The 27453-nt window shown below is 41.4% G+C and overlaps 1 protein-coding gene and 1 long non-coding RNA gene across 2 annotated transcripts in view; one reads left to right on the top strand and one right to left on the bottom strand.

Annotated features, from left to right (window-relative positions):
• LOC136711854 (uncharacterized) overlaps positions 1–22381 on the top strand; it is a 28375-nt gene extending 5994 nt beyond the window's left edge. The window contains exons 3-4 of the mRNA XM_066688415.1: positions 10357–10468; positions 20012–22381. Coding sequence (XP_066544512.1) covers positions 10357–10468; positions 20012–21216 — 1317 coding nt within the window. The 3' untranslated portion in view covers positions 21217–22381. The remainder of the gene's footprint in view (positions 1–10356; positions 10469–20011) is intronic.
• A 3757-nt stretch (positions 22382–26138) lies between these two features.
• Positions 26139–27393, bottom strand: LOC136711879 (uncharacterized). Its single transcript, XR_010804786.1, has 3 exons — positions 27316–27393; positions 27063–27168; positions 26139–26446 (listed from the first exon to the last, which is right to left on the bottom strand). It is a non-coding gene; the product is annotated as an uncharacterized LOC136711879 (long non-coding RNA).
• Positions 27394–27453: the final 60 nt, after the last annotated feature.

Here is a 27453-nt window from a genome sequence, read left to right as displayed (position 1 = left end):
CATCATGCCTTGTTACCACTGTGCAGGCTGGTGGTGGTGGATTAATGGTGTGGGGGATGTTTTCTTGGCACACTTTAGGCCCCTTAGTGCCAATTGGGCATCGTTTAAATGCCACGGCCTACCTGAGCATTGTTTCTGACCATGTCCATCCCTTTATGACCACCATGTACCCATCCTCTGATGGCTACTTCCAGCAGGATAATGCACCATGTCACAAATGGTCGAATCATTTAAAATTGGTTTCTTGAACATGACAATGAGTTCACTGTACTAAACTGGCCCCCACAGTCACCAGATCTCAACCCAATAGAGCATCTTTGGGATGTGGTGGAACGGGAGCTTCGTGCCCTGGATGTGCATCCCACAAATCTCCATCAACTGCAAGATGCTATCCTATCAATATGGGCCAACATTTCTAAAGAATGCTTTCAGCACCTTGTTGAATCAATGCCACGTAGAATTAAGGCAGTTCTGAAGGCGAAAGGGGGTCAAACACAGTATTAGTATGGTGTTCCTAATAATCCTTTAGGTGAGTGTATACTTCTGCTTAGGTCTGCGTATGCATAGCGACGCAGAGCAGGGGTTTGTGGGTAAGCGTAGCTCGCGGAGTTTCCTCAGACGCGCCGACGTCACTCCTCCACAATCTCAACAGCACGTCTCTGTGTCTTGCGCGTCAAGGCTGGTTTATACTTCTGCGTCTCTGTGTACATGCACGGGCGTCGTACGCAGACGGTTCCATAGGCGTTTGCCAACATACTCGCATGTAAGAGTGACGCATCCATAGGGGGCAGTGCCGCATTAACACACCGCAATCTAAACAACACGAAACCCGATTTCTGTGGTGCACCTACGATTGTATGGATGTAAATTAATACATACTGTTAATGACATAATACTACATGAACACACACAAATAGAAATTGCATCCTGTGTGTGCAGATCTATATTGTCTTGCTATAGCTGGTTAGAGACTTAAAACTATTATAATTATTTATTGTATTAGATTTGCACTTGATATAGCGCTGATCTGTTCTGCTCAAGTTTCTAACTTTCCTTTGGAATTCAATCCTGATCACGTTGCAAACCCGGGTCTCTGAATCAATGCCTTGATCAGTCACCTGTTTGATCATGAATGCTAATTGTTCATTCCGTCCACGGAAAGCAAAGTACATTTTATCTTTCGTCCAAAATTGCCAAGCACGAAATACGTGGGCATTTCGTGGGATAAAATGTGAATTAACGAAATGTGCAATTCGAGGGATAAAATACTCATTATGTGCACAAACAGTAAACAAGGGAGAGACAGAGTCGTGGTCGAGAAGACAGGCAAGGGTTCAAGGAAAGAAGGAAATCCAGGGCACGAGGAAATAAGGCTACGCGGAATGGGCGAGAATGCTCAGGATTGCAGGGTGAACTGACTAAACTTCGCTACGACTGAGGGAAGTGAGGGGATTAAAAAGGGAACAGGAAACTAGGTAGGGAGGTGCAGGGCGAATGGGAACAGAGGGTGGAAGCAAGAGTGCACAAGGGTGTTGAGGAATGTTAATAGGATGATTGCTGGGAGAGTGCTAGGAAAGGCAGGGAAATGGCGGCCTCTAGCAGGGATAGAGGGTGAGTGCTTGGGAACCATGACAGTATTATAGCAGTACAACTTTTTGGAACTTTGGAATGAAGACAGTAACTGAAGTATGTGTTTAACATAAACAAGGTTTTATTACAAAAGTGCAGAATCAAATAAGAATGGTTAACATAAACAAGGTGCAAGAATCAAATCAGTCAAACCCAACCGGTTTATAAACGGTAAAAACCGTAAAATTAGTAAAAAGTAAACTATAAACCAGCAGAAAATAGCCAATGTCCCAATATGCTACAGCATGTGCTTCTCCTAGCACAGCAAAGTTTCACTTTTGTTGCCTTCACCCGCCTGGCTGGCATTTTGTGCAGCGAGTATGCAAAAGCGAGGGCAAATGTGAAAAACCCAGGGTTTGCACTCAGCTGTGACACCTGTGCAGTACTGCTTGCCATCTGCTCCCGGTGTAAAGTGGCAATGGTCTCAAGGATGTCCTCCCCTATGGACAGTCTCTTCCTCTTTGGCTGCTGGCTAGAAGAGGCACTCGCTGTGGATGCTGGGAGGTCAGATGTTGGACAGGGGTTGAGGATCTAAACTGGTGTGTAGGGGTGGTGGACCTTATGTCATTCAGCTCCTCAATTGGTAGTGTAGCCGATGGGGTGTCCAGACTTTGCCCTTCTTCAGGACTGGGTGTTGGTGTGCTGGAATCACAATACAAAAGAAAACGCATGAAAACCCAATAATGGAAATAGGTTATGTATTTTAGTTTTATATCAGTCAGTGCCTGTGGTTATTAAATAGTTCTTATATTGTTTTATTAACCTCGTGTTTCTATTTTTTTTTCTCAAGACCTCATTTTAATACCAGCACTTGTGTTCTTTACAAACTAAAAGATGCATTTCCAATTTCAAGTTTAATAAAAACATAACGTTGTCTATAATTGTACAAGAGCCCTATTTTAAACACACACCCTCCCCCCGCCTCTTAATTTAATTTCAATTTAAGGAGCTTTATTGGAATGACAAACAAATTAGTGTTGCCAAATTAATTGAACATGGCATATATGTTCGGGGGGAGAAAAAAATAAGTCTACCCATGTGTTCCCTACCTGCATCTTTTTATTTTAAAGGTCATCAAGCAATACCCAAAGTCTAATTGTGCGATATTTCATTCCTTTGTAAAACGTTAATATACCAGTAGGGCTGCAACAAACGATTATTTTGATAATCGACTAACTATCGACTTTTCACTGATTAATCAGTAGGATTTGAGCGATTATTCAGCTTTTGCAATTCGTTAAAACATTGAGTTATACTTATTCTAACTAATAAATAAAACAAGGAAATCACTTCAGCTTTTGAAAAGAATCTTTGTATTGCACTTTGAGCCAACTGAACCGGCCAATCTCTTTTTGTCCAATTTTGTCCAACTCAAATCACGAAATGCTTTGTTGCTTTAAATCTAAATAAAAAAATACAAATAAACAAAAATAAGTAAACAAATCTCTATTAAATTAGGCAGCAGCATTAAGAGCTTCATTTGTAAGACTACAGGGTTCTGTTCAATGAAAAACAGTATTTTGTTCAAATAAGCAAATTAAATTGAAGAAAGGTCGGCATATCAACATGCTCACATGACAGGCTTGCTCTTTTTTGTGAGTAAATGTTTCCTGCAGCAGAGAAGATCTGTTCTGCTGGAGTGGATGTGGCGGGAATGCAAAGAAAAGATCCTGCAAACTTTGACAGGTTAGGGAAACACCCCCCATTTTCCTTGCACCAACCTAGGGGATCTTCTTTTTGGGTATTTGTGATTCTGAGAAGTACATCTGTACTTCTTTTCTCACCACCTGAATCTTTTCGTCATGGTGGGAGTTCTCTTCACTAAGGCCGTCTGTGTCAGACTGGAGGAGGTTTTCTAACATTGACTGGCAGATCGAGTTCAGCCCGGCGACAAGAGCGGGGTGCAACATGTGCGCTTGCGCATTATGTTGGTTATTCTGTGTCAGTTCACTCTCCTCCATGTCTGTCTGTGTTTCTGATGCACATTTCTCACCTGCATCCGACACGGGTGGAAGAACCGGGGAGAACGGAAAGCGTCGTCCAAATGATGAAAAATACTGCCGTAAAGAATGGGATTTGCAACAAAACGATATAAACGATAGAGCATAATATGAAATGATAGACGTTTTTCTATCGTCATATCGCACAGCCCTAAATACCACGTAATGTGTTTTTATCAACTGGTGTCGCTAACTGGCCATCTTGCTTAGTTCCAGCTGGAGCACACTCCCCTGTCACCGTTTCCATCTCCTGTGGTGCCGGGATGTCCCTGCATGCGCGTTGTGCTCCCATGGAAATCATGTTCCGCCCTGCACGCGTTACAGATGACAGCATTTTTAGTTTGAACTTCAGTGCAACTTTCCCACACGCGACTTGTTCTGTTCCGTTTGCACGTTGACATTTTAGCGCTGTTTTCTTCTATTGGATTGCATACGGCAGGGCTGCATTACAGTCTAGTGCTACAGTGCCGCACTGGTCAAATCATATTATTGCAGGCACTTAAAATAGGTCCTATGAGATCAAACGACTTGTCGACAACAAAAATATTTGTCGACAAACTAATCGTTTCAGCCCTATACACCAGCGGGCAACTAGTTAAAATAAATGAAACATATACAGTAAAACATTACATAGAATGACCACCCATCACAAATATTTACATGGTGTACGGCACATTACCTTTACATGCACCATTGAAAGCATACTTCCATTGTCTTACCTAAAAATCATTTTTCAAGGTGAAATTGGTCTCCGTCTCTCGACGCTTTACGAATCGATGGAGCCAAGACACCATAAAAAATATGCTGGTACTTTCGGTCCACCTTCATTTTTTTCTTGAGCTGCACAAACTCCTCTCATTGCCTTCAATTTTTTTTATGCAGACTCCTGGGTCCTCACCCACAGTTTTCCAATTTCCCTCTAAGAAGTCATCACAACCTCAGTGTTTTTATAAATTTAAGAGGATGAGTGGTACAAATGTTTGTACCCCCGAACCTCTTCAGCAAAACGCTCCTCAAACTGCTCATTTTATCTCCTTTGCATAATGCCGGTGTGTTTCGGATATAATACCGGATATACACTCACCTAAAGGATTATTAGGAACACCATAGTAATACTGTGTTTGACTCCCTTTCGCCTTCAGAACTGCCTTAATTCTACGTGGCATTGATTCAACAAGGTGCTGAAAGCATTCTTTAGAAATGTTGGCCCATATTGATAGGATAGCATCTTGCAGTTGATGGAGATTTGTGGGATGCACATCCAGGGCACGAAGCTCCCGTTCCACCACATCCCAAAGATGCTCTATTGGGTTGAGATCTGGTGACTGTGGGGGCCAGTTTAGTACAGTGAACTCATTGTCATGTTCAAGAAACCAATTTGAAATGATTCGACCATTTGTGACATGGTGCATTATCCTGCTGGAAGTAGCCATCAGAGGATGGGTACATGGTGGTCATAAAGGGATGGACATGGTCAGAAACAATGCTCAGGTAGGCCGTGGCATTTAAACGATGCCCAATTGGCACTAAGGGGCCTAAAGTGTGCCAAGAAAACATCCCCCACACCATTAATCCACCACCACCAGCCTGCACAGTGGTAACAAGGCATGATGGATCCATGTTCTCATTCTGTTTACGCCAAATTCTGACTCTACCATCTGAATGTCTCAACAGAAATCGAGACTCATCAGACCAGGCAACATTTTTCCAGTATTCAACTGTCCAATTTTGGTGAGCTTGTGCAAATTGTAGCCTCTTTTTCCTATTTGTAGTGGAGATGAGTGGTACCCAGTGGGGTCTTCTGCTGTTGTAGCCCATCCGCCTCAAGGTTGTACGTGTTGTGGCTTCACAAATGCTTTGCTGCATACCTCGGTTGTAACGAGTGGTTATTTCAGTCAAAGTTGCTCTTCTATCAGCTTGAATCAGTCGGCCCATTCTCCTCTGACCTCTAGCATCAACAAGGCATTTTCGCCCACAGGACTGCCGCATACTGGATGTTTTTCCCTTTTCACACCATTCTTTGTAAACCCTAGAAATGGTTGTGCGTGAAAATCCCAGTAACTGAGCAGATTGTGAAATACTCAGACCGGCCCGTCTGGCACCAACAACCATGCCACGCTCAAAATTGCTTAAATTACCTTTCTTTCCCATTCAGACATTCAGTTTGGAGTTCAGGAGATTGTCTTGACCAGGACCACAACCCTAAATGCATTGAAGCAACTGCCATGTGATTGGTTGGTTAGATAATTGCATTAATGAGAAATTGAACAGGTGTTCCTAATAATCCTTTAGGTGAGTGTACTTCCCTGCCCAACCAATCAACGCTGGCTTGACGCGCAGGACACAGAGCCGCAGAGACGCGTTGTTGAGATTTTGGAGGAGTGCGCGTCGGCGTGTCTGCTGGCCTCTGCGGGCTACGATTACCCACAAACCCCTGCTCTGCGTCGCTACGCAGGGACGCATGCGCGGACTGACGCAGAAGTATAAATCAGCCTTCAGGCAGCGCTGATTGGCTGAGCTGCGAGATTCTGAGAGTCGCGGCCAAGCGCGCAGTGCTGGGGACCGGTGTGCGATGTGTGTCTGAGTAGCGCCGCCACAGAGAAAATGTGGTCACATACGAAAGCATTTAAAATGCGTTCACATAATCAATATTTTGTCCCTCGAACTGCACAATTCGTGAACATAATTCACATTTTATCCCACGAAATGAACACGTATTTCGTGCTTGGCAATTTTGGACGTAAGGTAAAATGAACTTTGCATTCTGTGGACGGAATGAACAATTAGCATTATGATCAAACAGTGACTGATCAAGGCATTGTTCCAGAGACCTGGGTTTGCAATGAGATCAAGATTGAATTCCAAGGAAAGTTAGAAACTTGCTGAGCTGATCAGACGAGTGCTATATCAAGTGCAAATCTAATACAATAAATAATGATAATAATTAATATATGATGTAGCAAATAGCGTGTTTCAACAATCAACATGATTATAAATCTTTAACAATTACTAATTTGATTACAAAGCCCATATTGTCGGCTATATTTATTATATTATTCAGTGGGCTTATTGCATATCAACTGAAGAACGTATTTATAGCTCATTAATTTTGACAGCTGAAACGCCATATATGTATTTAATTCAAATATTTTGTAACATATAACAACAGCTATGCAGGAGAAATTCACATACTTAGAGATGTGTGTATGTATGTTCTAGTGTTAAGTCTCTAGCCAACCATAGAAAGACAACAGATCTGCACATACACGATGCTATTTGTATTTGTGTGTGTGTATGCGTGTAGTTGCTGTAACATGCCATTAACGGTATGTGTTAATTTACATCCATACAATCGTAGGTCCACCATAGAATTCAGACAGCTGTGCGACCGTCTGTGTACGACTCCCGTGCACGTACGCAGAGACGCAGACGCAGAAGTATAAACCAACCTTTAGGCCGCCTTTCGGTACCTCAAAAGATTAATATCCCCGTTTCCACTAGCCACATTTAGCTGCACCTCAGCGTGGCCATGCCGTGCCAGGGTGTTTCTACTAGGGCTCAGCTGCACCTCTGCCTGTGCCCGAACTAGTTTCACGAGGCACAGTTTCGTATATCGTATTGGCTGAGTCCCAAACTGGTCCGGGGCACGTACTGTGACGTCCTTGATGCAGCCTGACGTAATGCGTCTGCATTCTGAAATACTACAGTAATACTACAGTAATGGCGGCTGCTCTCAATGGAATGTGTGTTTACCTTGGGAAAATGATTAATCTGGAGCAGTTATTAATGTACGGTGGAAAAGTGCCACACAGGATTAATTGGTATAACTTATACTATAAGACTGTGTTAGATATTGCTCAAAGTTTGTTGTGCTTTCATGTTAGAGGTATTTCAGCCTCCAGTTTAAAACATTAAATTCCACAGTGCCGAGTGTCCCAGACTGCGTTTTGATCTTTCATGTCTCACAGTCACTTCCTAGGGCAGCTGGACCTGGAAAGTGGAAACGTTGCGGTCAAAGCATAGGTGCACAGTTACAGCACGGCCGCGGTGAGGTGTACCTGAATGTGGCTAGTGGAAACGGGGTATTAGACCGGGTCAAAAAGTGGGTCTAGTTTTCACCTGGCCCAGGGCCACCTTAAATCTATGACCCCGTTCTCATTTGAATTAGGCGGCCCTGGGCCGGCCTAAATCTCAAATGTGAACGGGGTCTTCGCTCCTGTAGCTTTCGCTGAAAAAACTAAACCGGTTTAGACTGCAAAATCGAGTATCTGGTCTACACGAGGCCTAGCAGTTTTTTTTTTTTTTTTTCTGTTCAGAGTTTTTTGCTGTGCGTTTCTCCACATTATCTTTAGCTCTCACACTTCCAATGCCACCTATTAAAAACACTCCATTGCTAGGCTAATCACAATCACAACTAGCCTACCTAGCCTAGGAAAGTGGTACAAGTTTAAGTAACAATTAATCTTGGCCTGCCCAATAAAAATGTATTTTCATGTCTTTATAGCACCATTCTCCTGACCCCCTTGGGACCATGTTGTGAGCCCCAGGGGGGTTGTGAGCAGGGTTCTAAATTAACTTTTTTGATCACCAGCCAATGTGGCTGGTAACTTTTTTAAGTTACCAGCCAATCAGAATTTCCACTAGCCACATTTTATCCCGGTGAAAATAAAGAGAAATTATGAGTGCCACTGAATGCATTTGATCATTTTATTAACATTGTTGGCATGAAAAACACAACAAAATATACACAGAAAGTGCAAACATTTCATTTCAAGTTTGGGATATATCTATCATTTAAATCACGTCTTCAGAGCTCTTCTTCTTCAGAGGTGCCATCAGAATCTGAGCCGCCCTCTGTTCCTTTTGTTCCATGTTTGCGCACAAAGTCAGGCCTGTGTGTGCGCAAACTGTCAGCATGCCAGATGTCAATGGCTTTGGTTGGATCAAAGTTTTTGATGTCAGTAACTACACCATTGTTTACTCCTGTCATTACAGATGCTCCATCTGTGGTGATTGCCACTAGCTTGTTCTTCCAATCAGTGCTGACACCACTTTCCATTATACTGCACACTGTTTCAGCTATATTTGTAGCATCAGGCTTTGAGACAGCTTTTACCCCAACAAAATCAACTTTGACCTTCCCCTCACTGGCACTGCTGACGTAGACCATTTCTTCTTCCATCACTGCACTGTCAAGGGATCCATCTGACATGACTGAGATGAACTTGCCATCTGATAATCTTGCCCTCATCTTTTCTTCTCTCATCCTCTGCTATGTAGTGTATGAACTCTTTTGCCTGGTAGTCATTTGTGTATGTCTCTCCTATCTTCAAGCCTTTCTTCCTGTCCACCCTGAAATTAATTTTTGTGTAAATGAAGCCACTGTTAGCGGCTACAACACAGTACATTTCAGTGAGATTTTTTTTTTGAAACCCCCAAACGTAAAGTTTCATCTGTTTCTATGGAAGCACCCTGAATCGTATTAAATGCACTGTTTCTAAAACATGTAAATAGTAACGTTAATTCACTTACTCATGATCAAACACAAGCCATTCACGACCCGTCAGCCATTTGGCATTACATTTTCTTTTCTTCATTTCTCTGTCTTCATCCCCTGGCTCGTTCCTCTTCTCGCCCCCAGAAGTCTGTCCCAACCACCGCCGCATTTAGTTTAATCTTAACTTTTTACTTTACTTTACTAGCTAACTCCCTCCTCTTTCAATCTATGCTCCTGCTCTGGCTCCGTTCGCTCTTATTCTTCCTTGTGTTTTCTGGTGGACGCTCCGTTCGTTTCCATGGTTTCTCGTGCTGGTTTCACTGCAAACTGCGCGCAGCCAAGGGGCGTATGAAACGTCATCACGTAGCATTACGGCACAGTGTTCATGGGAAATGTAGGAAGTACTGCCAGGAGGATAAATGACCGATAACAGAGACTTTTGTATCATGCATGTAATGCCTCATGCATCACCGGCCAAACTGGCTAGTAAGTTTTTATTAACACCCGCCAAAATGAATTTTAACTCGCATTTGGTGTTAACTTAGAACCCTGGTTGTGAGCCCCAGGGGGGTCGTGACCCCCAGGTTAAGAACATCTGTTATAGTGAGAGTGACAACATTGAAAAAACATATGATTTTGATTTTCCCAAACAGTATTCTATTTTGTTATTTGATAACAAATGTTCTGTTGTCATCCTATCACCCTTTTGAAATGCTCTCATCTTCTTTCTGGCAGATGCTCTGTTCCAGGTGAGTTTAATTTGGTAACATTTTGTTTCCGATTCATTATCTTTTTAACTTGAAACCAAAACTTTACCTACACAGATTCTGCCCTCAGTCCTAGTCAGGAAATGCAAATCCCGTCACAGTTTGAGCTTGAGCCCAAAATATTTTTTTACTCATAATAAACATAAAAGATCGCTGTGTTTTGCATCTTCGCTTCAGCAAAGCACCTCTCACTCACAGCTACCTCCAAGTGAATGTGGTTACCATGGTTTTAAATAGGGATGTACATGGTAAATATTTTGAATTGGTAATTCCACAGCTGTTATCCATGACTATTCCAATAGTAGCTCCCATTCAAAATGCGACATATGTAAATATGTATTTGGATGTAATAATAGACATTCCCCACTTGTGTCAAGATGACGTCTTTGAGCTGTATCTGTAGGAAAATAATGGACAGCAATGTGCCTCTGATGCTGCCAGTTCTCACACTCCTCTATTCCAGTCTGCAGCCATGGAAGAGCTCAGGCCAGAAGCACTTCTTACTGATGAGGGGAGAACTGGAAAGGACTCGGACCGCCGTGACCTGCAGGGAGCGCTGAGGGTCAGAGAGACAGGTGAGTGCGGAGGATTGAACATTTTCTATTGACCGCATCATTCCAATCTTTATTTTTGCAATTGTGTGCTTTGTTTTTATTCTTTCATATTGGTATTTTTATTATTTGAAATTGCCAATAATTGTATACAATTTTCTCCTAGTTGGTCTATTACCAAACATTGGTCTGCCTCTATAACCTCTATGACTGCTGGAGGAATGTAAACAGCAAAATTACATATGCCTCGGTTCCACTGGCTTAAGTGTCGGTGCTGTGCCATGCCGGATGCGTCCGTATCGCATCCCAGAGCTTTTTGTAAAACCAGGCCATTGTGAAGTCAGAGTGATTGTGGGTTTGGTTTGTGTTTCGTTTTAAAAACAAAGACAATGAACAACACTACGAGCGATAGAGCCTGATGTGGGAAGGACTTTTGTGGCTAATATTATTCTTTCTGCTTTACATGATTATAAACAGTGTAATAAATAAACGTTTCTGTTAAGAGATATTAGGAAGAGCTAAACATGTATAGACATTATATTCAGATAAGCATTTCGTTACTGTAAGAACGTTTCCATGTGCAACAATAACAATACATATTTGCTATTTAGTATTATTATTAGTATTATAATTATCGTGTGCTGGTATGTATGTCTCTTAAATAGTACGTGACTCCCTTAACTTGTTACTCTTTGTAACTGCAAACAACACTTTTGGCCGTATTATTTGTAATTAACTTAGCAGACGTGTTTAACCAAGTTACAGTTGAAACAAAATACACACATTTCATGATTAATCATACAGTAACAGCAGCTACAATATAGCAGGCTAATTTACTAAAGTGTGCACATTTCAGTCGTGGCGTTTATGGACAAACTAACGCATTTATTAAACCAGTCCTTAATGTTTTAGAGCAAAACCCAGATCTGCTGTATTTATGTATTCATTCATTTAACTTGTAAATGGGCACACATTAAGTAAATCATGTTTGCCTTCATACTGATTGTCTCTGCGGGGCTGTTATACAACAGACCTGCACACCATTCACAAAACGACAGACAGAAACACCGTCCAGTTGTTCATAAAATATTCATAAAATCGGCTGCTATCCCTCCGATTATTGTCCTTCAGATTATTTTTAACTTGTCACGGCACTGCACCGTGGTCCTGAAAAATCTGTGTTCAGCAAGTTTTTAATACACTTGGATATTAACTGCAGGCAGTAAATTGTTTCTAAACTCGGCAAAAAAATAAATGTCCTCTCACTTTCAACTGCTTTTATTTTCAGCAAACTTAACGTGTAAATATTTGTATGAAGATAAAAAGATTCAACAACTAAGACATAAACTGAACAAATGTCATAGACATGTGACTAACAGAAATGGAATAATGTGTCCCTTAACAAAGGGGGGGTCAAAATCAAAAGTAACAGTCAGTATCTGGTGTGGCCACCAGCTGCATTAAGTACTGCAGTGCATCTCCTCCTCATGGACTGTACCAGATTGGCCAGTTCTTGCTGTGAGATGTTACCCCACTCTTACAACAAGGCACTCGCAAGTTCCCGGACATTTCTGGGGGGAATGGCCCTACCCCTCACCCTCCGATCCAACAGGTCCCAGATGTACTCAGTGGGATTGAGATCCGGGCTCTGCGCTGGCCATGGCAGAACACTGACATTCCTGTCTTGCAGGAAATCACGTCCAGCAAAGGTGGGTTTGTGCCCATAGGTGATGTTGTTGCCGGTGATGTCTGGTAAGGACCTGCCTTACAACAGGCCTACAAGCCCTCAGTCCAGCCTCTCTCAGCCTATTGAGGACAGTCTGAGCACTGATGGAGGGTTCCTGGTGTAACTTGGGCAGTTGTTGTTGCCATCCTGTACCTGTCCCGCAGGTGTGATATTCGGATGTACCGATCCTGTGCAGGTGTTGTTACATGTGGTCTGCACTGCAAGGACCATCAGCTGTCTTTCCTGTCTCCCTGTAGCACTGTCTTATGCGTCTCACAGTACGGACATTGCAATTTATTGCCCTGGCCACATCTGCAGTCCTCATGCCTCCTTGCAGCGTGTCTAAGGCACGTTCACGCAGATGAGCAGGGACCCTGGACATCTTTCTATTGGTGTTTTTCAGAGTCAGTAGAAATGTCTCTTTAGTGTCCTAAGTTTTTATAACTGACATTAATTGCCTACCATCGGTAAGCTGTTAGTGTCTTAACGACCGTTCCACAGGTGCATGTTCATTAATTGTTTATGATTCATTGAACAAATATAGAAAACATTGTTTAAACCCTTTACAATAAAGATCTGTAAAGTTATTTGGATTTTTACAAAATTATCTTTAAAATACAGTGTCCTGAAAAAGTTTCTTTTTTTTGCTGAGTTTATATGTGGACTTCACTCCATGCTGCTAATAAAACTGCAAAGTATTTCCTTAGTGTGTGTGACGAATGCTTACGGCCATGTCTGGCACCAGAAAGTTAACCTTCCACAAAACCTGGACACTTCCAGTTGCTTAAGCCAGTGGAAACACAGCTCCGCTCCATCAGAGCAATTCACCTCCCCGACCTGTTCAACACAGTGGCGGACCTCCTCTCATGGGGAGGCCCCCTGGTTTCAGAATGGCACCTCCACCCGCTGGTGATCCAACAACTGTGGAGCCTATACAGCAGAGCGGAAGTGCATCTCTTCGCCTCAGCAGCGTCAATCCACTGCCGACTATGGTTCTCCGTCCGAGACCGCTCAGGAACCCTCAGGATCGACACGCTAGCTCACATGTGGCCACGCTGTCTCCACTATGTGTTCCCACCGTTCCCGTCTCCCGGAGGTCCTTGAGAAGATCACGCAAGAACAAGCAACAGTTCTGCTGATAGTGCCCCGGTGGCCTCGCAGATTCTGGTTCGCAGACCTGACGGAGAACCCTGGCATTTCCCACTACGAGCGGACTTGTTGTCCCAGGTGCAGGGCACGCTCTGGCATCCCAACCCGGGCTTGCTCCAGCTTTTGGCCTGGCCCCTGAGTGGAATCACTTGGTGGCCTGGGTTCTGTCAGATGCGGTAGTAGCCACTGTCCAGTCAACGAGAGCTCCCTCTATGAGGTCGCAGTACCCATTTTGTGTCTGCGCAGTTTCTGAAGGGAGCTTGACAGCTACAGCCTCCTCGCACCCCCTCACTGCCCGCATGGTGCCTTGATGTAGTTCTGGACGCACTTTCCCAAGCCCCATTTGAGCCACTGAATTCAGCTGAGCTGAAGCTGGTGCCACTTAAGACTGCGTTTTTTGCTGGCAATCACCTCTGCAAAATGTATGAGCGAGTTACACGCCCTGTCTGTACACCCTGCGTGTGCCCATTTGCTGGAGATGGCTCTAGGGTCACACTACAGCCTAACCCTGCGTTCTTCCCAAAAGTGCTGTCTCCATTCCACGTAAACAGGCCTATTGAGTTGATGGCTTTCCATCCTCCTTCCTTTTCTTTGGAGCAGGAGAGTTGACTTCACCTGCTCTGCTCAGTGCAGGCCCTCAGGTGCTATTTGGAACGCAATAAGGACATTTGATGCTCGGACCAACTGTTTGTGTCCTATGGAGTGAGCACACAGGGCCAGGTGCTTTCAAAACAGCGCCTCTTGCATTGGATCGTGGACACTATTACCATGGCCTAGAAGTCCACAGGGACCCTGGTGCCTGAACACCTGGTGGCCCGTTCGACTTGAAGTTTTGCAACATTGTGGGCCCTTTTTCAAGGTGCCCCTTTGACAGACATTTGTGCTACTGCAGCTTGGACCTTGCTGCTTATGTTTGTCCAGTTCTACAGGCTGGATGTGATGGGACCAGTCCCTTCCATTGGGAACCCGGTGTTGGCTTCAGTCGAGCCCCAGTAGCCTATGGGCTCTGGCTCCTGATTTGTATTCCCAAACTATCCCTGTTTATTGCATCCTGGATTGAGCTATTGAACCATGTTTTTCCCTTCCACCAGACTACACCTTCCAGTTGAGCACCCACCCACTGAGCTGCTGTCTAACCCTGTCAATGTGTTCCAGGGTCTGTCATTCAGTCCCCAGGTACATTTGGCCTGTGAGGCTGCCCTGTATATAGTTTGTTCATTGTTACATTGTGTTGCGGTGACACATGTGTCTGGCCTGTACCTCACTATGTAGTTTTGTGTAAACAGCAGGTCTATGGCTCCGTCCTTGATATAGTAGACTGGAACCACTGGAATCACTGCCGCTGTTCCTAGCTGATGGCGCTCAAGTTGTTCTCTCTGCCTCGCTGTGTATATAGTTCCTTGGTCGGCAGGTCTGTGGCTCGCTCTAGCTGTATTACACCATAGAGCAGGGGACCTCTGCTGTAACTGCGGTCCTCGCTCCTGGGTGGCCAGGTGTGGCACTATAGGGCCCCTGGGATTACTGTCTGGAGTTGTTACCAAGGTCCCCTACTGGTACACCTCGAGGCAGGCTCCCTTTTCAGCTCGCTGCCTCCTCCCTTGCGATGGTTTTGTTATACAGTAACCCCTCCCCCTTGGGCAGTGCTTTTGACTTGAAAGATAATGATAGGTTATAGGAATAGGGATGTAACCCTGGTTATATGAAAAAGGAAGCACTGCCCAAGGGTTGCAACATCGTGTGGGAGTCCTAGCTCCCAGCAACGAACCTGCGCAGATGTCACGTTTTATAGAACAGGAAGTGGGAAGGGACCTATTTTGACTGACATGCGCAGGGGCCAATGGCAGCTTTGATAGTGACTATTCGATCGGGTTCCTATGGAAGTGCATAGAAACCCCTCCCCCTTGGGCAGTGCTTCCTTTTTCAGATAACCAGGGCTGCATCCGCAACCTATCGTTTGTTTTGTTCTACCATCCACTAAGTGGTTAATCATGGAAGCAGTTTTTGATTTGTGGTATGCCAGTGATGTTTTACACGTACAGCACTGAACTTTCTTGTCATCTCGCTTGTCAAAATACTTCCAAACTGAACTCCTTTTTGCGGTAGGTTTGAAATTACTGCTTGTTGACATTTTCCAACTCCTTCAAGTTTCAACTTTGCCCACGTGTTTGTTTTAGCCAACAGCTGTACCTTTTTTTTTTTTTTTTTTTGCAAGGGAATAAGAGCTCTCGCAGCCACCATTAATATGTCAATCAGAAATATGATATCGCAAATGTATAAGATGTACATGAATATGTAATTTTGTATATGAATAGTTCAGTCATTTTCATGTAGTCATGTAATCGACTGTAACAGGACTATTGCAAATTCTCAATTGAACAGCATCAACCGCAGAATAAAGCTTTGGGGCTAATTATTGATTAATACCAAAAATGCCTGGCCCCCAGGGTGCAAAGCTCTCTTGGAACCCCCACCAGGGCTTCCCCTGTGGACCCCAAAGTGTGCCTTGTTGGCCCCCATACCCCTGGCATAGGTTGTAGCACCTTTGGTGCTTTTCTTCAGACTTTTAGATTTTTTTTTTAAACTAATGTGTGTGATGCCTTCTTGCAGTCATGCACGGTGTAACAAGGTTATCTAGAACAAGAAGTGCACTATTATTTTTGATATTTTCCATTGATTGTGCTGCTGTTCACTTTATTTTTTCATTAAATCTTGTATTTTTGTATTGAGCTAAAGTAAACAGCAATGAGCTACATATACTTAAGTTTTCAGGTAGCTACAGAGCCTCTGTTTTTTTTATTATTAATAATTTACATGCTTTTTATATTGAGAATAAGCCTATCAGTAAGTAAGTAAGTGCATAATGTGTTGTTTTATGTGACTTTAGCTTATGTCATTGATGTGGTACTCAAAAAGTGTCCAGTTTCCTTATGTTTTAACTGGATGTCAATCTCAGCCTTTTGTTTTCTCTGTTATTTTCTAGTGGGATATGTCTATCTATTGTTGACTTGTTGTTGAAGTGTGGTCTAAAGATAAATCACAAGTTCACACAATATAAATTGTGTGCTTTAGCTGAATTTAATGTTATTTAATTGCAATGTTTTTGATTCAATTTTTGTCTCTTTTTCTTTTAAAGGGGAACTGCATCACTATCCTAGCCAATAAACAAAATCATCTGTGATATAATTGAATACTACTAGGTGTCTGATGCAGGATATGTATGCAATTTCGTATGCGTTTTGACTCATTTTTGAGCGCTGCACCATGTTGACAGTATCCAGTTGGGGCTGGTGGGTTTCAAAACAAGGTTTTAAAAACATGACATAGTTGAGGTCCTAGACCAGGGGCCAAATGTGGCCCTCGAGGATGTTTGGTGGGGAAATAATAAAACAACAATTAAAATTCATAAATGTTCCTAACAGAAATGTATACAAAATAAAAAGTTATGATTTGGGACATATTTCGTTTTCATCTGTGGTTAATTTTCTACTGTGGCCCCCCATCCCATGCAACCTCTGGAAATGGACCCTCCATCACCAGACATTGGGATCCCCTGCCCTAGACTAGCCTCAAGTACAAAGCACTTTTGTTGCCACACCATGCTTACAAAATAAGAAAGCTCTATTGTTATTGTTGATGTAAGCGCTTAATTTGTCATTTAGATATTGGCTGGATTTTGACACTGTTTTTACTTGGCCTAATCTGAAGCAGCAGCAAGAAGTGCTACCAGCAGATTAGTGGGTGATGTGCCACAGTCACTAGCACAATATGGACTGTTTGTTTTATTGTGATGTGTTATACAGCTCTGTAAAAAAATGAAGAGACCACTTAACACTGATTTCTGAACTTGGAGCGGTCTCTTAATTTTTTCCACAGCTGTATATTACACACAAGGACAGGTCTGCAGCTATTGACTGATTTACACAGGTCCGTGTTTGGTGAATGATAAACCGACACCATAGTTTCATAGCTGTGTATAATGCAGTATAAGGGTGTCTCTTCCACATGAATAATTGTTCTGACTGTGCTGTGGTGCATGACTTGAAAGCGCAAAGATTGTCTCTAGTGATTGTGCTAATGCATGAATTGATACATGCATACATACCTTAATAAATACATGTATTGTATAAAAAAGTAAGAAAGTGGACACACTGCTTTGTAGATATTGAGATGCGCATTTTGATAACTATCAATCTATATAACACATAGATAATGTTCAGAGCTGTGTACACAAGCACATAATGTCAGAATAAACTAGTGTATTTATGAGTAGGCGTATGTGCACATTGAAGCCTATTGAAGAACCCAGTAAAGAATTGTAGTCTTAAAGCACAGAGTATAAATATTTATTAAACATGCCCTGCCTGGAAGGCCCCAACATGCAAGCTCTCCACCGGAGTCTCTCTGAACAACAAGATATTTACAGCTTTTATAGGAAGCTTTTATAGGAAGGACATGTGGTTCTGTGGGCAGGGTAAGTCACATGCATCCAAGAAGTGTTGCCTTGAGGTCAGGGCTCTGGCCTTTGGAATGTCCGTGGTTGTCTTCCTGTTATGGCATACAAACTGTCCGATCTCAGTTTTCTTTAACAATGGACAATGAGGTAATCAATCACTATAATGTAAAATCTTCAGCCTTGAGAGAAGAACAGGAAATCCACAAAGGGATACAAAGCAGACTGGCAGAAACCTGTGGACTGTACATCTGTGGGTTGTTCCTCTTATCATAATAAACAGAAGTTAAAGTGGAGAGAGGAATGTCTAGAGGGTATGCCCTGAACAACTGCCTTGGCTGTTGCTAGCTTAATAAATCTAATTTGCTCAGTCTGCATACTATTATTAATATAAAACATTATACAGTTCATCTAAAACATTTATACAGGCTGTTCACCTATACATCGCAAATACATTGAAGGTCATGTGAAGGTGCCACATCACACACGTGATAAATCCGGCTATCAGATTGGACTGGTTATTGATTATATAACGCTTCAAATCAATTCCTGCTGCTTTACACAAGTCTGCCCGTCTCCTTGTAAATAATATTTCACAGGTATAGCTGGAAGATGTGGTGATTATTAATAATATCATTATGATTTTTTACATAATTAAAAATTAATTAATCTACAGACTGATTGCCTACAGGTCTTACACATAGTACAGCTGTCAAGTGTCAGACAGACACCCAGCCTCACCACATGCTTCTCGGCAGGGTCGCACATACGTCACTGATTGCGCAACGAGATTGTTATGGAGTGGTCTGCCAGAAAGAAAATGGCAGCTGCTTATTTGTTAAAAGAAAATCATGATTTTACTAAATATATCTTCACTTCAGACTATTTGCAACATTGCCGTATTTAAAACAATATATACAGCTAATAGAATTTAGATAAGAAAAAAAATGTGGTGCAAATTCCCCTTTAATGTATCAGTTTATTCAAATACCATTCATACTATTTGTAATTAGTTTAAATTTTTCTGTTTAATCAAAGTGAAATTTGGTGAGTTATTTATTATAACTGGAGTGGCTGCAGGGACATCTAGGGCATATCGTAAAACACAGGGCCCTAGTCATAGTCTGGAATCAAACCTGCGTTGCTGGTGCAGATTATTATTATTATTATTATTATTATTATTATTTTTATTTCTTGGCAGACGCCCTTATCCAGGGCGACTTACAACATAAGTGCAAACAAAGTGCAGAAATACAGTGAAGTACAAGGCATCAATCATTACAAATTCAATTTAGCTAAAACAGCAATTCAAAATACATTTTACAAATTCCAATTTACAATTTACACAAGTACAGTAAGTGAGGTCCTACATCCTGGACGGTGAAAGCTAAGTGCTGTCAAGATGTAGGGTCACAGTCAAGGGCTACGGGAAAGGGAGCAAGGAGGAAAACAATCAAAAGCGCAAGGGGCATAATAAAACTGTGAAGTGCTATCTAGCAGGGATAAAAGGACTAATATACTAAGTACTGTCGGAAAAGATGAGTCTTGAGTAAGCGCCGGAATGAGGTCAAGGACTCTGCCGTTTTGACTTCGGTGGGCAGGTCGTTCCACCATTTAGGGGCCAGGGATGAGAAGGAGTGGGCTCTGGAAGGAGAGTGGAGAGGAGGTAGAGTTAGTCTTCTGGCACTGGAGGAACGCAGTGGTCTGGAGGGGATGTATGGAGAGACGAGTGTCTGAAGGTAGCTTGGTGCAGTGTGGTCGAGACAGCGGTAGGTGAGGGTCAGTGTGTGAATGCGTGCCGGTATCAGGAGCCAGTGGAGGGAGCGGAGCAGTGGGGTAGCGTGTGCGAATCGTGGCAGAGAGAATACCAAACGAGCTGCAGAGTTCTGGATGATTGCTCAGATCTGTTTATTAATTGAGCTCAAATGGCTCAGATTGTATTTATTGATGTCTGTACATTTTGCAAGCCACACCAGCTAGCCATGTCTCCACCCGATTTGCAGTGTGAAACATTTTAGGTTAATTACAGCAAAAAAGAGATAATGCTCAAGTTAGAGCTTCAACTTTCATGCAACTTTTTCCTTTTAGTGGAATGTCTCACTCAGCTGTACTAGAGCCACCCGATATAGACTGTCTGCCGATGTGTTACCTGAAGAAGGGAAGTAATTCTGGAATCTAAATAGGCCCTCACTAATGTATCAGTGGAGCTGCAGACAGTACTTCTGTTTTCTCTCTGTTATAGGAGCTGTGGAGGCCAGTGATCGCTGTGATGGTGGTGAAACAAATTACATTAAGCATCAGCACTGTGAGGAGGACTGGGGCTGCAGTCAGAGGCAGGATGCAGAGCTAACAGCTGCTGAAGGCAATGGGAAAATCAATGAGCAGCTCAGGAGTGAACAGCTCAATGGGCTGCAGCCTGTCCACATGGCAGAGCCAGGACCTGAGTATATAACACAAAGGCACAAATCAGCAGGATCTGAGCATAGAAGAGAGGTGCTCAATAACATGATTCCAGGAAACGTAGAAAGTGTCAATGAAATTCTGTCTTTTATTAAACAGGAAGAAACAGAAGTAGTGCTGAATGAGAATGATGCCTTTGTTTCAAAATCGTACACTAGCCTTCAGATGAAACCCCAATGTTTCCATAATAAATCGCATGGACCTTCTATAGGAACTAACTACACTGATACACAAGGCACCCTTTTGAATGATGTCGCTTATAAGACAGAGGCTGAGCTCCAGTCTGTTAAACATGAGAACACAGAGACTGAGCTAGATACCTCCCAGCTGGAACAATACAGAGAGGATAATGGAAGCAGAGGACAACAGACAGAACAAAGGATTCCTCTTCAGGAGGAAATGAGACCTTGTTTATGGAGAGTGGAGAGACAATCATTACAACCCATAAATCAGACCTCCAGCATTTACAGCCCACTAGCAGTGAACAAAGACACAGCAGAGTTCACTGGAAACCCTGGGCACTGTAATTACTGTGCACAGTGTGGAACGAGCTTCAGAACAGCCTCACATCTTAATAGACACCAGAAAATTCACACTGGAGAAAAACCTTACAGCTGTGATCAGTGTGGAAAGAGTTTCTTTAGATCAGAAAAGCTTAAAGATCATTATCGAATACACACCAGAGGGAGAACTTATGGCTGCGATCAGTGTGGGAAGCGTTTCCTTCAATCAGGACACCTTAGAGATCATTATCGCATTCATACAGGAGAGAGACCTTACAGCTGTGATCAGTGTGGGAAGGATTTCCTTAAATCAGGACACCTTAAAGTGCATTATCGAATTCATACAGGAGAGAAACCATTTACCTGTACTCAGTGTGAGAAGAGTTTCACTTATTCATCACAGCTTAAAAGACACTTGCAAATCCACACAGGAGACGGGCATTACTGCAGTGTGGGGGGAGTTTTATTATGTCAGGACAGCTGAAAGAAAAGGAATAATTTCACACTTGAGAGAGACCATATAACTGTGGTCAGTGTGGGAAAAGTTTTAGTATTTCCTCAACGATTAATGCCTGTTTAAAGATCCACACAGGAGATAGACTGTAAAGCTGTGCACAGTGTTGGAGAAGTTTGTCAGTCAATGTGTCTTTAGATTTAACAGGGAATTCACACAGCTGTTATCAGTGTGGGCAGGGTGTCCTACACGATGAAAACTGATCATTCCTTCCATTCACACACGAGAGAGAACATATACTCATTAATTCCTCTGATTGAGAGGAGCACAAGTTCCGATTCCCAAGTTACAAACAGGGCCCGGCCATCTAAAGATGTAATATCAAACTGATAGGCCAATTTATAGGACAATTTTGGGGTAAACTACCCAGCATGGAGATATCAAAGCCATTAGTTGAGTTACAGGAAACGATTGGAGTAAACTTGGCAAACATCAAACAATGTTCAATTTATAAAAGTGATGCTAGCCAAACAATTTGTAATTTGTTCCCCCTTTTTCTAATGTCTTTCCACTTTCTTGTGTGGGATTGTTTACTTGCACAAACCATCTAATCATTTGTAATATATGAAAAGAAATAGAGCCGGCCTGTGGGTTTTTGGTGGCCTATATATTAACGGTTACTTTGAAAATTGACAACTGTAGAATTAACTTTTTTTTACTTGGCTAAACAAAGTAAAAATAAAAAAACGATACTTTTATTTATTTTAATTTTACTTTTCATTATTCTGATGCTGGCCCTGTCTCTGCTAAATATTTTTTGTTGCATCAAAATTGTGTAACCCATGTATGCATCTCAGCTTTGTGTATTGTTCCAGAGAAGTCAAGGGCAGTAGTTCTGTGTAGCTGATATTATTATTATTATTATTATTATTATTATTATTATTATTATTATTATAGTTACAAAAAAAAGTTTTAATCCAAAGCCTTACAGAGAAGAGAAGACAAAGAAGGAGTGTGATAAAGTTTGGGGTATTTTAGCAATGTCATTATCATGTAGTTGGCCAGCAGCCAAGGGAGTGATAGTCTTTAGTATGTTCTTTAGACGCATCTTCCCGTCTGGCCATCTCCGGAGTGCTTTGTTATAAATGAGTAAATTTCTTTGATATTATTCTCATTAAATCTGAACTTGAGTGTTCTTTGTCTGCCTATTTTTTGAGGGAGTCAATTTCTCCCTATCAAATCCTAACCCAATTATACTGTATTGGGTAATCCACCCAGTAGCTGACACTTTAATTATTGAGAGTTATAAACCACTGTGTATCAGGTGATGATCTTGAGCCTCAGATGTCGTCTTTTTATGTGCCATTGTGAGAATTTTCAAAATAGAGGCTTATATATTAAAGTAGAATTACTGTTAGTAATACTATTCAGTGTTAAACTGAAGGAGAAAATATTGAACATGAATAATTAGTATGGGTTCCTGTCTGTGTGGAGTTTGCATATTCTCCCCATGTCCGTGTGGGTTTCATCCGGGCACTCTGGTTTCCTCCCCCAGTCCAAAGACATGCGGGTTAAGTTAATTGGCCTGTAGGTATGTGTGTGTGTGTGTGTGTGTGTGTGTGTGTGTGTGTGTGTGTGTGTGTTGCCCAGCGATCCTGGGTGTATTCCTGCCTTGCGTCCTATGCCTGTCATGATCAGCTCCGGCTTCCCCACGACCCTCATCAGGATAAGCGGTTTCGAAAATGGATGGATGGAACTGTGCTGTAAATAACACATGGAAAGGTAAGTATGAATTTGCAATCCCATGGGACAGAGTGTGTAGTTCTTCACCTGCTGCAACCTCTCCTAATGAGTTGTATGCAATTAGAAAAGTAAACGAAAATCATTAAAAAAATACTTTATGCAGGTTTGAGCATGACTACAAACCGATGGATCTTTTGGAAGAATAGGGTGATGGGGCAATCGAACCTGCATAAAATGTTATTTGTTTTAATGATTTTTTTTAATGATTTTGTGACTTTTCTGATTTTCTCCATTTACTTCCAGCAAAGCAGCTCCAGAGTTAGTGTCACAAAGGTAAACACCAGGGGGAGCTGCAGCCCCTTAAACTCGGACAGCCCTCCATCCAGTAAAAAAAGCTTAACGTGGCTTAATGCACTTTAAACATAACTATTACTTTGCAAAGTTTGTAGGTTTACAATTAGGCACGTCCTTGTATGAATAAAGGATGGATATGTTTTTACCAACATAAACACTATGATTACGACCTTAAGCTCTGCGTATAATTCACTTAAGGTGAATATCACTTAATGTAGAAAACGCTCAACGTGGCTTACTGTACTTAAAACACAGCCCTTTACATCCAATCTATAAAAGACAAAACTGACACTTTTCAAACTGTTACACAAAAGATTGGATGTTTAAAGTGACATTAAAAGCATAACTGTCTCGTCTTTTCTAAGCCCTATTGTATTGTAGCCAAGCTGAATTGTGCTTAATGTGGTTTATTGTACTTAAAACTTATTAAATTTGGATATAAATGGTTAAAAGACAAGACTAGCATGAAGTTGATATTGACTGTGTTAAGGCCTCTTCATTTGTATAGGCCTGGTAGGTGCGGGTCTTGTCATTAGTAAAGCTAGGATCTAAGTGCTTAACTTAAGTACAATAACCACATATAAACTTTCATTATGAAGCACAATTCACACTTGGCTACAACAAGGCTTAACGAGATACTTTTGTTTTTAATATCAATTTGAACATTACATATTTTGTCTATCAGCCTGGGTGGGGCCAGTCATGTTAATTATAAAGTTTGAATATAAATGGTTACATTTTAAAGTACAGTAAACCACGTGAGTTCAACAATAAGCGCAATTACATCTGGCTGGGGCTTAACATGACACTTTAAGCATCCAATCCTTTGGAAAGTGTCAGTCTTGTCATTAAGCCATGTTAAGCATTTTTCTCTCCCTCTGCTGCCCAGTGGTCAGCCATGTTTGATGGAATGGAGCTCGATAGTGCGATGATCATCTAGGATGCCTGATGCCTGAGTTGTTTTTGAGTGTGAAAACTCAAAAAGAATTGCGAGCGTGTAGAGAGAACTGCACATGCGCAGCAAGAATCGTGAGCACGCAGCGAGAACTGCAAATAAGTAAACGATATTGAAAGAGTGTAGAATTGAATTGTAAGCGTAAAATAAAAGTATAGTATAAAAATAAGTATAGTTTTTCATTTACAAGTTGTATTTCTGTGCTCGCTAATTTTGACAGTGAACTCAAGGCATAGTGAACTCACTCCATATAGGACCTTCCGGAAAGCAGGGAGACCGTTTCAGCAGCAGCTAAAACTATGGAATGCTATTTGAGTACATTTTAAATGTGAACTTATTAAATAAAACTTCGACATCCATGTCTTGAAGAGCACTTATCCGCCCGAGTATTTAAAAAAAGCCTTCAATACGGGCCAAAATAGTATCCGCCGATAAACTATGTTGATCAATTTGATCTGCTAAGAATAGCATGGTATTTCGGAGCCCACCGATGTCTTCCGTATTGTCCGCACAACAGCTTGCTTATAGATTCAATGCTGTTCTGGTGCTGTTGCTTTGGTCTGAATCTGAGATAATCACACCCCATTCATTTGAATATACCAAATGGAAATGTGTCATTATAAAATAAGTGCCTTGAAATAAATAGTCTTTTGAAAAACAATTTTGGAAAAAAACAACAACAAAAAACTATTTATTTATATATTGACTCATTTATATATTTACATTTATTTATACATTCTAATTTATTTATTTCATAGCCTTATTTATTTATTTATTTATTTATTTAATATTGACTCAAATGGCATTCCATCTAACACCGGAAGATCAGTTAAAATCACAGCACAGAGAACTAACCTTCATGAAAGCAGGGACACCCGTTTCAGCAGCAGCTGCCGGTTTACAAAACCAAGTTCCTTTTTATGGAGGGTTCCAAAATGAGATGATTATGAAGATGAACATGAAGAGCATTATGAACGTAAACATGAAGATGATTAATGCATGGGATCACCCGATAAGCGCAATGGCTACCGCCCACCAGCTCTGATTGACAGAGTTCAATGTTTTGACACATTGAAAAAGAAAAAGAAATACAAGAGACGCTACGAAATGTAGAAGCGCACTGCGAAATGTAAATAGCAAAGAGACAAACAGGAAAAAAATATATACATGTTGAAACAAATGAATTAATAAATAAATATTGCAATAAATAAATAGATGAATAAATAAAGATAGGCATAAATGTCCATGTATTTGTTTAATCATGTATTTATTTTATTTTATAAATTCATACATTTCATATACAAACTTATTTTAAAAATATTTTCAAAGATGTTTTCACTATTTTATGTGTGTTCAGAAAATAATTCTTTCCGGGGTGATGTTTTGCCAGGCCTGTACTGCAGCTGTCTTTAGTTCCTGCTTGTTCTTGGGGCGTTTATGGACCTAACTGTATATACGTGATATATATTTTTTGTCCAAGCTAACCTTAAACATTGCAAAACTACTCAATTATGTCTAATTTGAGTTTGATACATACCTCTTCAACTGTAAACATAGACTCATCTTCTCTGAAGAGAGATGGCAAGAGTAAAATGGCAGCCACAAAAGGCAATATACAGAACATATTTAAAACACTTGGAAATTTTAGTTACATATTCTATTACGTATTCAGAATGTATTTGAGACAGGCTCACTAATCAGAAACATTAACCTTTCTGCTCGCATTCGTCCAGATAGTCTTGAAGAAGTTAAAGACACTGATCCTTCAACTTAGATGTAAGCGCTCTGTTCAGAATTTGAGGTGCCATCTTATTCAGCTGTGTTCCTACCATTCTGTCAGTGTCCACCTGAACAAATTGCACAAAACACAAGTCAAGGAAAAACATTTTCTGGAATTCACCATATGTTTTTACCACCTCAATATCAATAATAAATAAGGATATACAATGTTCTTACAATACACACAATATTGTACATGCAGCATTCCAGCATAAAATGCCAGCAATTACCAATTTTGGAATTCTTAGGCTAGGGAATTTCTCAAGGACTTCACTGGTGGTGCGCCTGGCTATGAAGTCCCTGCGATGTCCCTGGCTGCTCCTCATCTTCTCCTGGACTAATTCTAGTTTGGGCCTCAGCTGCCATTGCTCTAATATGGTCTGCAACACTCCTCACATCCTCTCCCAAGTCCCTGGCCTCTCCTCTAGACTGTAATAAACAATTTAATTCACAACTTCACACAATTTTCAAAATGTTCAATCCTGCAGTTTTCGAAAAGCAAATACAGATTAAGACAAATGATAATGATAATTACAATGACTAAACATTTATCGTTTCAATGTTCAGCTTCCACATGCTCGTTCCATTCTACATTTCAGTTAATAAGGAATTAATCATGCCATGTAGAAAACTTACAACTAGCCTGCCAGTTTGCTTGAGTGTTACTGGCTTGTGGCTGGATGATTTCCGAACAATTCTGGTCAGCCTCTCTGTCATGACTCCTAATGTAAGCCATTCTATTTCATGCTCTGCATAAAGACCAAGGCATATTAAAATGGTTTGTTAAATTGTCCTTATTTGTAAAATGACCTCTTTTTGGTGGTCTGGTGTGGTTTTAAACCGCAATACATTGTGTCTAGTGGTTGCATACAGACATTAATTTGGCTGTATCGATTACTTTAACTCTGCGAAAGGCAAGTGTCGCCAATGCAGGTAATTTTATTCAAGGCAATGGTCAGTTCACAGTCTGACGGTTAGTGATTATGAAAATATACAAACATAATTCATACTCAATTTTATTACAGGACTAAAGGGCTGTAATAACCTTTTGGCAGGATGGTGGTGAAGTGTAATGAAGAGATTCTAGTCTGCATCATGGCAGCAGTCCAGTGTGTTATAGTCTGCTTCATCTCCTGGCTTAAAGGATATACCTATGTGGGAGGGTCCACAAACTGCGTTGAAATTGGGTTCGTTTTCATGGTACACTTGTAAATGAGTGAGATATTTGGCATAGGAACACTTTTTCACTGGACAATATGGACATTGATAAAAATGTGATGCCATTCATTGTGCCTCACCAAGAAATATATTTCTGATCTCTCCAAGTCCCTTATTCTCCAGCCACTACCAAACTTCATCTGGTGTCCAGTGTGCAAAATAAGTCATAATCTGTAATATACATAAATTAAGTAATAAATAAATAAATCAATAAATAA

Source organism: Amia ocellicauda, chromosome 16 (assembly GCF_036373705.1).
Source record: "Amia ocellicauda isolate fAmiCal2 chromosome 16, fAmiCal2.hap1, whole genome shotgun sequence".
Taxonomy (NCBI): domain Eukaryota; kingdom Metazoa; phylum Chordata; class Actinopteri; order Amiiformes; family Amiidae; genus Amia; species Amia ocellicauda.
Note: the sequence above shows the minus strand (reverse complement) of the source record. Positions and strands in the feature narration are given on the sequence as shown.